Below are 13831 nucleotides of genomic sequence, written 5' to 3' on the forward strand. Positions count from 1 at the left end.
TGGAGGTGGCACTGGCTTGCTGATTTCCCCCTCCTGGAAATTATCTGCGTTTTTCCTCACTGACCTATCCCTATCCACCTTTGAATGCCACGCTGTCTCAATTACTCACCCTGTTAAACTTTATATTGTCGTTGTTTATCGTCCTCCAGGTCCCCTGGGAAGTTTCCTTGATGAGCGTGACACTCTACTCAGCTCGCTCCCCACTTATCCTCCTGGGAGATTTCAACATCCACCTGGAAGCCTCCCAGTCTGCTGCCTTCTTACCACTACTTCACTCCTTTGACCTCTCCCTGCAGCACTCTCCCCCAACCCACAAGGCTGGAAACCTTCTAGACCTGATCTTTTTGAGGAACTGCTCCTCTTCTAACCCCACTGTTACCCCTTTACACATCTGATCACCACTTCATTTCCTTTTCCATCCCCCTAGCTGCCCTGCCTCCATACCCTTCTCTCACCACCACCGTTTCTGTCCGCTGTAACCTCCACTCTCTATCACCCTCCTCACTTGCCCCCAGTCACCGCTTCTCTCCCTCCTCTTGAATCCTTCTCCAAACTACCTACCGATTCCGCATCTTCCTCCCTGCTTTCCTCTCTCTCCTCAGCCCTTGACTCTCTCTGTCCTCTTGTCTCCAGGCCTGCTCGATCCTCCCCTCCCAGCCCATGGGTTTCCGACCTTCTACGTTCCTCCAGCCCAGCCTCAAACCTCCTTCAGGCAATCACGCCTGACATCCTCCCGTTTATCACCTCCCTTGTTAACTCATCTCTGTCCTCTGGCTGCTTTCCCTCATCATTCAAGAGGGCCTACATCACCCCACTCCTAAAGAAACCCACTCTAGACCCCTCCTGCATTCTCTCTTTTCTATCCAAATCCATTGAACGAGCTACCTCCAACTTCTTCCTCTCACAGAATAACCTGCTGGACCCCCATCAGTCCAGCTCCAGACCTGCCCACTCGACGGAGACCGCACTCCTCTCTGTCAATGAGTCCCTTCAGGCTGCACGAGCAACCTCCTTCTCCTCTGTCCTGATCCTTCTTGACCTCTCTGCAGCGTTTGACATGGTCAAACACTCCATCCTCTTAGCCTCCCTGGCATCTACAGGGATCTGTGGCACAGCCTTAGAGTGGATTAAATCTTATCTCTCTGGCCAGGCCTTCCTGTACAACATCCGGAGAATCCAACCCTTTCTCACCACCTACTCCATTCAGCTCCTTGGCCAAGCAATGGTTCTGTCCTACCTGGACTACTGCAATTCTCGGCTGGCTGGCCTTCCAGCATCTGCCATCAGACCGCTAGAACTGATCCAGCCCATCTGGTATTCAATGTTCCCAGACATTCACGTCACCCCCCTGCTCAGCAACCTCCACTGGCTGCCTGTTATGGATTGCATCAAATTTAAAACTTTGGTGCTCACATACCAGGCAGTTAAGGGATCAGCCCCTGTATATATTCAATCACTTATCAAGACATATACACCAGCAAGACCCCTCCATTCTGCCACTTTGTGCCCTCTGGCGCCTCCCCCTCGCCACAACTCCACTTCTCGCTCACGACTGCTGTCTGTCCTCCATGTCAGGATGGCAGAGTCTCTGACCTCTGACTGAAGACTCATCTCTTCAGGCTGCACCTTTCCCTCCTTAACTCACCACCATGATTAGCCTTATACATGCCATAGACTGTAATGGCACTTATATAGTTGTATAGATATTGTTGTTTTTTTTGTATTAGCTATTGTATTGTTGTACCCGGGGTATTCTAGCTGCCAACTGTGGTATGCTAGTTTGGAAGTTGATAATCTTCAAGGGTTCCGATTGTATCTATATGGTTACACTAGGACTCGGAACTGTACTGTCCTCTCATGTCCTCTTCGCACTTATACTTGTGTTTGATCTGCATTTTGTTGTACGTCGCTCTGGATAAGAGCGTCTGCTAAATGCCTTGTAATGTAATGTGTCTTAAAGTATTTTCCAAAGCCCAGCCTCACCACCCTGAATCAATACAGTTCCATACTGATAGATTTATAGTCAGTTTTATATTACCTGGGTCTTCATCTTCATCATCAAATATTACAAATTGCCTCCCATACAAATTCTCTTCTCTAAAAATGGCTGCATAAGGAGGTGTGCCATGCGATGGTGTGCTCAGAATAGAAGAGCAGGTTAGTGGTGATAGACAATTACCTACTGTAACTTGTCTGCTGTTAAAGGTACAATATGTAAGATTTTTGTGTTAAAACATTGTTACAAGACCACTGTAAATCCCTTCCTATCATTGATAAAGGCTCACTGACATGTTGCCTGTGTTTATAGTCCTTAAATTCCTTAAATGGAACACAGCATAGCTTGAATCATGGAGAAACCGGGAGAAACGTTTCAAGGCTGGAGTTGTCTGTCAACTGGCTGTCCGCAATGGCAATCATCAGTGTGGACGAAATCGGTGGTTATGTTTTTATGCACGCAGAGAGAACACTCAAAAAGATTTGGGGCTAGACAAAAAAAGATTCCCGGCTGAAGCCCCCGAGGCCCGATGCTTGGGACGCCACTGCTTTAAAGTCTCATGATTTTCTTTCAGCAGCTTGGTGGGGAGGGGGAGTTTAACTGACAAATTTAACTGTCACTTTCCCAGCACACAGTCTAGCTAATGGCTTATAGCATTCAGATTTAGCTTGTTCAGTTTTAAGTGTTTAATATTAAATTAAATTAAAATCTGATTAAGGTATCCTACCTTTTTTAAACAGTTTGGTAGAAAATATTGCCCTCTGGCTTGTCTTTGTAAGCTTCATTCTCTCTACATTGTAACTTTTCTTCTTCCCTTTTCCCCCCTCTTCTTCTTCCATTTGCTCTTCTCCTTCCTGTTGTCCCTCCTTTTCCTATTTATTGTCTTTTTTACATTTCTAACCTGTATCCTTGTGGTGGTATTATTCCCGTTTTTTACCTTTCTTCTTTTTTGTTCCTTCTCTTCTTTTGGCTGCATTTTCCCTTATATTATTTATAATGAGTTAAATTTAATTATATTTGTTTTGATAATCATACTACCGTTTCCCCAATGTTGTTCTTCATGTCCTGAGTAATTTAAAACAATTTTAAACCGTTTACCTCATTGTAAAATATAAGAAATTGTCAAATATTTCAGGAGCTCATCTTCAACATGACTTGCTCCTGCCTCTATCTCTCCCTCTTGCAATCAATCATTAAGTCAGTCAGTCTCTCTCTCAATCAGTCAGTTTCCCCCTCTCCCTCCCTCACCACAGACAGCCAATTACTTCAGCAACCAGCCACAGCAGCAAGTTTCCATTTAGGTTTCAGACAAAGATGCGGTGGCGATAGCAAATAAGGCGCCCAGTTAAGAATTATATTTATGCAACAAGGAGCCACGTGTCTCCTGAGAAACTGTCCAATTAGATGAAATTCTGAAAGAATTATGCTGTATTTTTAAAGGGGGACTAAACTACTGAGGGTGAAGCCAAACTGCAATGTGTCACCTCTGCGACACGTTTCCCTTCTAGGAAGTTCCCATTTCATTTTCCTGAAAAATGTCACCAAAAATGTGATATTCCAGGGGAGAGAGGCACGTGTCATTAAATTCCTGCTCTGCTCCAGCTCCTGTCACATCAGCTTCTGGCAGTTTCCTCCCACACAGGAAAAAAAATACACATTTCGTAAAGGGCTGTGACCTCTCGCCCTTTTACTTCATGATAAAAGGCAGGGCTGTGCACTGCATGTGATTCAGCCATTTGCCAGAAGCACATGCCATTGACATGGCCAGCTGAACTCTCAGGTCATCTCTTCCAATTACTGCATGGGGGTGTAAAAAAATATGTCCCCAGGTAAACAGAAAATTTCATTCATCTCAAGCATAAAATGCTGAATATCACAGGTTTAACCCCTGTAGGGGCGTCAGGGGAGGGCCAGCTTACTGGGGGGTTCAGCCAGGGATGACCGCCGTCTTCGGCTACACCACAGTTCATGTAGTTGTCCCCATGAGAACAAAATATGACAAATTAACAATTGACAATCGGTACATCAATCCGAGTATTCTGGCAAAGATGCGGACAGCCGTCCCCTCTGAGGCACAGGGCCTTATCTCTCGCCTTCTCCATTGCCAATTCGGGAAGACTTGAAGTGTGAGGCACTTCTTGACAAGGTCACATTTCTGCAATAAGGGGGAACTCATCCTCCCCTGATGCAACATTCGAAGTAGAGCAAAATAACTTTCTCTACTTTGTGTAGAGGGAGCTTATTCCTTGCAGCTACTGTTTTCCATTCCAGAAATCTCGATTGTTCAACAAATTGGCATCAGAGTCACTTTCCTAGGGCCTTTCAAGCCCTACTGCCGAGGTAACCTCACAATCAAGACTCACCTCTCAAGATTCTGAAATTTCCTTACAATTGCACATTTCAGTCATTCCAAATTGTTTTTAAACAGAGACAAAGAACATAGATGATCAATGTGACTGTACATACTATGACTCAAATTATGTATCCATGACCTTGTTACCTACCGCAGCTTGCTGTCTCTTCAGTTTATCCCTATGTTCCTCCAATTCTTGAAGGTTAAGATCTGGCGGAAGTTTCTGTAAACACATACAGACACTCAGAAACATTCTTGTTCAGAAGTGATGACTTAAAACAAGCAAAAACCCTAATTAGCTTAACTTGGGAGCCTAAACGTTTTCAACGTAAAAATCATGTTGTAAAAAGACCCCTTTGAAAACCCATCTAAACAATACTGATAAAGGGGGGAACAGTTTGAGCAAACAAACCGCATATATTTGCTTACACAAAATTTATCAAAATAAATGAATAAATAAATAAATCTGATAGAAGCACAATTACTTTCCTCTTGGCTGGATATTTACACGCCTTGGAGTTACAATATGCAAGCAAATCTAATGAGACTTCACAGTGACTGTGAGCAGCTAATCCATCAATCTGCTTTTGATGGGTATTAAGTGGAGGCCTGTCTATTCATTTGCATGAGTGCTGGGACCTGGGTGTTTCAAGCTGTGGAGTATTAGTCCAGGGAACATGGGTCCACTCTGCCGGTGGAGGGGTAAATGAAGAGGGAGGAGGTGTGTCTGCTCGGGCGGAGCCCCGCTGAACCCGATCGGCTCGGATTCCGAGTCCTGGTCTGCCCTCACCTCCAGCTCGTGCCGAACCATGTCAAAGGAGTCACTGGAGAAATAGACTTCTTCAATGCTGTCAATTATTTCTTGCTCAGCTTGCGGGTCAACGGGCTGCTCCCTCATCTCTCGCAGCTCCTCCTGCAGGAAAGGAAGAAATAAGTGTGCCACGGGGAGTGCTTTCCTGAGACACTCCGTCAAAACCCCAGGGAAAATTCCAGGATATCCGACTCGGGAGAGTGCGTGCCGAGCTAGCATTTATGGTGCGGGTAAGACGAGAGATTAATGTTTCTTAACCATCCTCCCTTGAGGGAATAATTTGTGGATTTTAATGAGAAGGCCTTATGCTTGTAGGCTTCAATATCTCCACAATGAACAGAGTTTCATTGTGAAATTGCACTTATTCCGCTTGAAGCTTGATCTCAATTCCGAGTGCCACAACTTCTCAACCATTTAATCAGACTAGCCGGCCCTTACATACCCCACAGACCTGAAAGTACAGATTTCATAAACATTCATCAAGTGTTTTTGGTCAGCATTCTTCCCCAAGTATTACTGCATTCACTGAAATGGGGCTAAATTGCTTAATACAGAGGGGTAATTCCATCCCAACAGTCTACAGATGAGATTGGCAGCACAACTAACCTTGAATTCAAGCACTAGTTGGAATGAGCTGAGGTAATTTGCTCCACTGGTCCGTTGTAATAAAAAGGCAGTAAGGAGATTTCAGTGACATTAGCACAGAGCCAAGGGTTCACAATCTCAGAAGGCATTCTCTGTGATATCAACCACTGCAAGATCATTTTCAGCCCACACTTCATTTTTACCACACCTGTCACTGTTTTATAATGCTGAATAACGAGGCTAAATAAAAAAAGAATTGTCCCTCTCAGAACATTTTTGTATCAGCTCATGCAAATGGAGAGATGATTATTGCAATTGGAAAAAAAACTGCAACATATCTTTATTTAAGATAAAGGACTATGTGCACTGGGATTAGGCAAATCTGAACCTAAGAAATGGTGCAGATAATAGTATTTTATGAAACACAAAAGCTACAAAGATAAATGTTTTGATATTCCCAGCTTTGCAGAACTATGAACTTGTTCAGAATTATAAAATTGGCTTGTAAATTAAATGACACCAAAACCTTTCCCCAAAATTGTAAGGAACTAATTATGCAGTGAACATAAATGTGATTGTGTGAATGAAGATTTTCAAGATGGTCCTTTAAAACAGTACCACAATATAAAGTATTATAAATAAACATAAAATATTCTTAGTAGAATGATTATATCTTTACAAACACAGCAAATGATAAAGTACTATGGAATTTAAGTTTTAAGAGCATTTGTTCAGTCGGCAGAGGTGAGTGTGTTACTATGCAATGAAGTACTGAAGGAGTGTGCAGGCCGGCGTGGGCAGCCTTCCATGGGAGTGGATTTGAGCAGGGAAGGGCAAGTCATTGCTAGTTTACTAGAGACATAGGGGAAGTGGTGGGAAGGGAGCAGGGAAGAGTCATTAAAACACAGGTTTCCTTTCTTTCCTTTGCCTGCCGCTGGTAAGAGCGCAACGCTAAAACCTCCTTTAGCGAGACAAGGCGTTGTGCAACGACGGTGACTCACAGCCATTTCCCGAAGTGTGCGCTCTCTGTGGAAACAAAACAGCTCTCATCCAGTGCTGTCAAAGGTATTAATTAGCATTGTTTGGCACATTTCCTTGCATATGCTTAAGGAATACTGCAATGTAACTGCAGTTGATGCAATTGGTTCCATTTTCTTGCTGTTCTCAGTTCCAGTACCATGGTAAAGTGACAAAAGAATCAATTTGCACTCAAATGACACGGTGTATAGCTTTTGTGAGAAATTGAATAACTGAAACCTGGTTCTTTCTCATTCAGTCAAATTAAATGTCAGCAATCAGCTAATTCGGGCACTCAGCTGGTACATTTGACAGTGGGGGGTTGTTGATCAATACTGATATTGCCTGCTGTGATCCTCATCTCAGAAAATCTAAAGCTTTTACATTTTATCTTTGAAAAAAGCCAGACTGAATATTCACCAGTTGTGTTTTTGTTTTTCTTCACACTCATAAAGAGCTCATAAAACAAGGGCAAGATGTTTTCTACATACTAGGCATAAAAACTGATTGATTTGATTACTTAGTGGATGGAATTTAATAAGATCATAATCTTGTAAAAACAAAATGGATCCCTAGATCCAATACAAGAGGGTATTCTGAGACGGTCAAGCTGTATTAGTAAAGGAGGCCCATTTTAGCTACGTTACCCTGTCATTTTCTTCATGACAACAAATACCAGTGCAAAGAATAGTTATGCAGTGCCATCTACTGGCAGACAATGGTAGTCTCATACAACAGACACAATTGGTTTCTTCATATTTCATGCCTTCGCAAAATAACATTCAACACACACTATCAGTTCATCCAAAGCTTGAAATGTATGCCAATATTTCTTGAAAAAGCTGATAACAGTATGATGTACTCTTGGGTAAATATGGTTGGACATTCCAGGCAGGGGAGAGAGAAGGTTGGTCAATGGGAAATAGAATTGCATTTCTATAGCGCTTTTATCCAAAGTGCTTTACAATTGATGCCTCTTTTTCAGCCACACACGCACGCACATACACATGCGCGCATGCACACACGCACGCACTAGATAAAAAGCTCTTCTAAATACAACTCAATTTTTTTTATTCAGCAGGGGTTTAGTATAATAAGCGGGACACAGTAAAATATTTCAGTCTGAAAAAAAGGCCAGCACTTCTAGGATCCCAGCTTTTATAAGCATGTAGAACATATATTAATTCTTGCGCAAGCGCAGTTAATTATGTTGAACCACTTTTCCATCTTAATAGCACAAGCCGATTCAGTAGTAACAAAAAATACAGGTGTGGGGCACAAATTATAAATATTTTTATAATATACACTATTTTTATTTTTTGGCAACAGAATTACAATCTCAATACAAGTTCTTCCGAACAGAAAATGACATTCACACAAATGGAACTGATGCAAATAGCCATTTGTCCTAAATTCTACAGTTTGAAAGCTATTGATCTGTTGCCAGGGAAAAAGCAGAAAGGTAGTATTTCAATGTCAGAATGGTGCACAGGATGGTGCAGGGAAAAAGTTCAGAGGTAGCACTGCCAAATTGGCAATACTGGTCATCTTTGAAGGGAACTTAGAAATTAGGACTGAACTCAGGAAATTTTTGAAAGAAACAGCAAATTATATACTATTAATCACAAAAAACTAACAGATATTTTAAGTGAAATGTTTGCATTTGCTGAAAGCCTCAAAATCAGCAAACATCAGCCTGCTCTCCAATGTATCAGCACAGACAATTGCTACAGCCATATATAATGCCTACTCTATGTTAAACAACATATGATCACCCCAGGGAAGATTGTTCAAGATTCAAACCTCTAAAATAATTCACAATCTTAGAGTACTGCACTGTAAAGTGCATTGGCAATTTTGCTAGAGGCAATATACTTATTTTGAACTTTTCTAAAGCATGCTTTATTTCCAACTTGTCCAATGTGTCCCATTTGGTACCACATATGTTGTATCTATAGCTTGCCCACAAACTGTATCGGTATGTAGCACATAACAATTCATATTCATATAGGCCTATGGTATGTCATTCTGGATAAAAGCGTAGAAGCAGATATATAGCCTACAGTATGTAAGTAAATGGGCCTATAGAATCACCTCGAAAAGTAATGGAACAGTTTTTGCTATATACTGAAGACAATGGAGTTTGAGGTCAAAAGACGTACATGAGATGACTGATCCAAATTTCAGCTTTTATTTCCTGGTATTATCGAGATTTCTTAAACAACTTAGGACATATCACCCTTTGTATCAGACCACCACATTTTTAGGTGAGCAAAAGTATAGGAACATGCTAACAGGTGTTTCTTGTTGCCCAGATGTCCTGTTAGATTGATTGGTTAAACAATAAATAGTTCTGAATGTCTACTCTTGGTTTTAGCCTTGGATTTTGCGTGTGACGACTGCATTTGTGTTAGAATAGATAAACCAAAATAAAGACCAGAGAGCTGTCTTTGGGGGAAAAGCAAGCCATTTTCAAGCTTAGAAAAGAGCAATTGCACAAACCTTGGAAATAGCTGGTACAACAACTTGGAATGTCCTGGAAAAGAAAGAAACCGCTGGTGTACAGGTTGACCAAGGAAACAACAGCAATTGATGGCAGAAACATTGTGAAAACTGAAGAAAAACCCCTAAATATCAGTCAGTGACATCACAAACAATCTCCGCAGGACAGGGATGAAGGTATCTCAATCAACATTTCAAGACTCAGAATGCTCAGAGAGCAGCAATATAGAGGCTATACCACAAGATGCATCAGTAGTAAGAATCAGAAGGCGAGTACAGAGATGAGCCACAAAAATTCCGGAAAAAAGTTGTATGGACTAATGAGACCAAGATTAACCTCTTCCCCAGCAATGGAAAGTCCAAAGTGTGGAGAAAGAAGGAAGTGTCATAGCATGGCTGCTTCTGGAGTGGGCTCACTAATCTTTGTTGATGATGTAACTCATGATGTTAGCAGCCCAAGTTAGACTTAATTCACAAGACACAAACATTCTGTCTGCCAACTGCCAACTGGTTTGGGGAAATGTGTCCAAACTAATTGGGAGGAACTTCATCATGCAGCAAGACAATGACTCAAAACACACTGCCAACACAGCAAAGGACTTCATTCAGGAGAAAAATTGTAAGATTTTAAACTGGCCAAGTCAATCACCAGACCTTAACCCAATTGAGCATGCATATAAATAAGAATATAACCTACAGGGCTGAAGCATGTTGTCAAAGATCTGTGCTAATACCTTGAACAGACTGATCAAAATAATGAAATCAATTTAATTTCCTGTCTTTCAGCAAATGCAAAAGTTTCACTGAAAACGAATTGCCTTAGTTTTTACAATAATTGACAGGTTATTGTAAATATGCTTTAGAAATATAATAAGAACTTGCCTTACATTAACCCCATTAACATTACATTAACACGTCTTGAACTACTTGTTGCGTAAATGCATTGCTAGGTCATTTCAATACGGAACTAATTTGAAACATTGCGATCTTCTTGTACATCATTTCCTACCCTTTCCAACAAGGTATAATATGTCATATTCAGGTAACGGACAGTTTAGGAATATTGCTGCGTTCACATAATGAATATCCAGACGTGCATAAAACATCAAGTGAGTGTAGAAAAACAAAAACACAACTCGGAAGTTAAACTCGTAATTTGACTGGCTAACGAGGCTAAAGGGCCTCTGGTTAAATGGTCAAAGAATGCAACCTAATGTAGGCTAGTCCACAGTGTCATCAATCATATAAACATTCCAAAGGGAAAACAGATGTGCAATTGTGCAATATTGTAATTCTTCATGTATTTCAGTTTACAGTAAATGCATGTTTGAAGTTATTAAATAATTATACTGCAATGCATTGGTGATTTCCAACTGATTCCCTTGCATTGTTGTGTTTTCTGTTTACTGTGTTGCACTGTATCACAGCATCAACAAAATTGATTCTCAACTATTTTACGGGCGACTGTACTAATGACAATACGTATAACGATTTTGACTGTCTTGATTTCAAACAATGGGGACCGTATTTTGATAACACGGACCATTTCATTGAAACAATTATTTAAAGATTTTGAGTGAGGTGAACCATAAAGTTGTGCAGTATGCGTGAAATGGGCCAAAGCGATTTGAGAAAAAAGTGAAATTTGGCAAAACCTCAAAAAAAAGGTTTTGTTTTTCTAGCTAGCATGCATAACGATGCATGATTTAATAGTATAGCTAGTTTGCATCATTCTTTTCCATTTCAATGATAATTCCACTGTCTGAAACGCATTTCTTCAGTCAAATCTTGCCAACTGTATGCCATCACTTTTTGCTTTACAGTATCGAACATGTTTTCACAAATTGAGTGCTTGCTTTCCACTTTAATCAGACAGTGAGACTGGCTGCTAGTGATGGGCAGTTTGCGAACAAATGCTTTTGAACGAATCTTTCAACTGAGCCAACAGAGCCGAGGCTTCTCCATGAAAGATTTGTTTGTTTGGCTGTCTCCCCAAGCGCTGAGATCTGCCTGCCCCACTTAACCAAAGACAGTTATTTTAGTGACTTGCAGAGTGTCCAATGGGTACGTATTAGGACAGCATTGTGTGATTAAGCTGATAGGCGTACCAAATTGGTAATCAAACAACGACAAATGAACAACCATACGTCAGCGAGCCGTGGAGCCAATACAGTTAAATTCTGCAAACAAACTAAGTAACATATGAGACCCGTACTTCCGGAAAGTACAAGCATAAGTCAAAGATCGAGTGAGCCGAACGAACAATGAACTGAGTAATACATGCGACTCATGCCTGTACTTTCCGGAAGTACAAATGAACGAACAAATTCTTTTGAAAGAATGGAGCCAAAATGATCCGGCTCACCTAAATGAACAAACGTTCCCATCACTACTGGCTGACCTGTCCGTGTCATCTAGCGACAACCTGCACGCGATAACGTTGCTGAACGTAACAACCTCATGTTAACATAACGTTTTGCTTCATTCAAGTTAGCATTGTGTTTTGCCATTAAACAAATGCAATTAATCTTCCATTCCTTCTCCTGCATCTCATGTAAACAGAGCTGTCCAATTAAACTGCCTATCCGACCAAGCAAAGAAAGGTCATGCAAAAAATACCGTTACTAAGCCCTACCCACAATAGCGACCGCGGCCAAAACATTCCTTCAAAATGGCGCTATCCATAATGTAAACTCAGAACAGAACATGGGGAAGTGGCCGCTTCCACCAGAAGTTAACATTCGTTCAATGGTAGTTTTTCTCCTGAGGAATGTAGTTTTTGATTATGGTTGCTTATTGACTATCCCAGACACAAACACTTTTGATGTGAATTGGATCAATATTTAGAGAGAAAACGTCAAATAGCTGTGCAAGTTCTGAAGACTGTTCGCTCACAATCATCTGAACACCTATTCACTCTGTTATGCAGGCTGAGAAGCCTGCCCGGTTCGTAGTCACTAGTTAGCAACAGGATTGCTTATGTGTACCAGTTTTTATGAAAACGGAAGGAATTGGACTTTACACACACCCACAAACCAAAAATACTGTAAAGGAGATGGGCCGATCCCCTTGTCTACAGTGACTCATATGTGGGGAACCGCCACAAAATAAAAAGTGGGACAATAACAGCATTTATTTAGAAAATATGTGTTTGGAGACACACAGTCATTAGAGCTATTGCGTTTGTGAGCGTGCATCGACAAGGAGAGAGGCTCCCGGCATAATCTGCATAATCTTGCAGTGTTAGTGCCATGCACTACCAGTTCAGCTACAGGACTACAGAGCAGTAAAATTATGAAACCAAGCCTAGCTATAGTCGGTGGACTAAGAGAGAAATCTCCATAACTGAACCATCAGTAATGTAGCCTACCTAAGCACAATTACACACTGGCGAACGCATGCTACACCTGTCGTCTCAGTTTGCATTGCCACAGATTGCCTTCGATATTTCATCAGCCAGTTGTTTTCCATAAACAGTCAATCAGCTCATTTTGACTTGTCTCTGACATGTAACTTAGTGACTGGTGAGTTAAACAAGTGATCGGCTAACAGGCCATCTAAAAGAGAACTGGTCATCCAAGTCTAGAAACATGCCCCAGTGTAATGATGAGGTAGTTTCATCCTAACCATTGCAAAGCCAAGTTGAGTCCTCCACGAAATGCAATCCAAAATTTGACAGTGAGTGGCTTTTTCTGTACAAATTAATTACGTCTCTATAAGGAGTTACGATTGGCTACCTTCCTCAAGCTGACAGGCTATGCATTGACAGATTAGGCCTAACGGCATTTCCAAGAGTTTCCAAATTGTGCTTCCAAAGGTTCTCCAATAAATGTTTCAAATCTGTAATGCCTTGTTGAGTCCATGCTGTATCCAAAAAGCAAACATTGGAAGTAAAAAAAGCCCCTTCTTATTCTTAGCAACACTTGCTGTTAGCTAGCCAGTCCTTTTGTTCAAACCAAGAAACACAAAATGTATGATTTTGTCATTTGTCCTGTTCCCTAAGCTGCATATTGTTAGGTCCTCTTTATTTTCCCTCCAAAGACATCTTAGAAAACAGATGATTAGCAAAGTACATAGTCTACCTTGTTCTTATTTGTGCCCGCCATTTCATTAATTTGCCACTACTCGCACACCTTCAATTTAAGGGGCGTGTCAAACAGACACCTTCAGACTGTGTTTGACACTAAATATTGCCCAAATGGATAACAAATCGAGGGGGCGTGTCACAATATGTTAAGCACCTCACACACTTGACACTGTAATATGCTGACCAGGGGTTGAGAACAAGTAGCCCTGTAGCACAAAATATAGGTCACATTTGTTACAATGTGATCACGTTTCATGCAGAGTTTGTCAGAACATCTAGGCCATGATGCCAATAGGCGACACAGTAATGTCTATATCATCTATTCAAAACAGGGGCTAAAATCTAACTAAACATTCTCACAGATAAGCTATAGAACCAACCATGTCCAGGTAGAACGCATCTTTTACTTTAAAATGACGGGATGGTTTTATATTTTACAGGACTGCTGGCAACACTAAATCAACCTATGATTAGCTGCTC

At 41.2% G+C, this 13831-nt stretch overlaps 1 protein-coding gene across 2 annotated transcripts in view; it reads right to left on the reverse strand.

Annotated features, from left to right (window-relative positions):
• The window catches only part of vps50 (VPS50 EARP/GARPII complex subunit), a 206288-nt gene that overhangs the window by 185612 nt on the left and 6845 nt on the right, over positions 1-13831 (reverse strand). Inside the window, exons 2-4 of one of the 2 annotated variants that reach the window (XM_061254762.1) lie at positions 9265-9298; positions 5140-5262; positions 4501-4572 (exon numbers count right to left, since the gene is read on the reverse strand). In XM_061254762.1, the coding sequence (XP_061110746.1) occupies positions 4501-4572; positions 5140-5247 (180 nt within the window). In that variant the 5' untranslated portion in view covers positions 5248-5262; positions 9265-9298. The remainder of the gene's footprint in view (positions 1-4500; positions 4573-5139; positions 5263-9264; positions 9299-13831) is intronic. The other variant, XM_061254761.1, reaches the window with a different exon arrangement.

This window comes from Conger conger, chromosome 9, assembly GCF_963514075.1.
Source record: "Conger conger chromosome 9, fConCon1.1, whole genome shotgun sequence".
NCBI classification, from domain to species: Eukaryota; Metazoa; Chordata; class Actinopteri; order Anguilliformes; family Congridae; genus Conger; species Conger conger.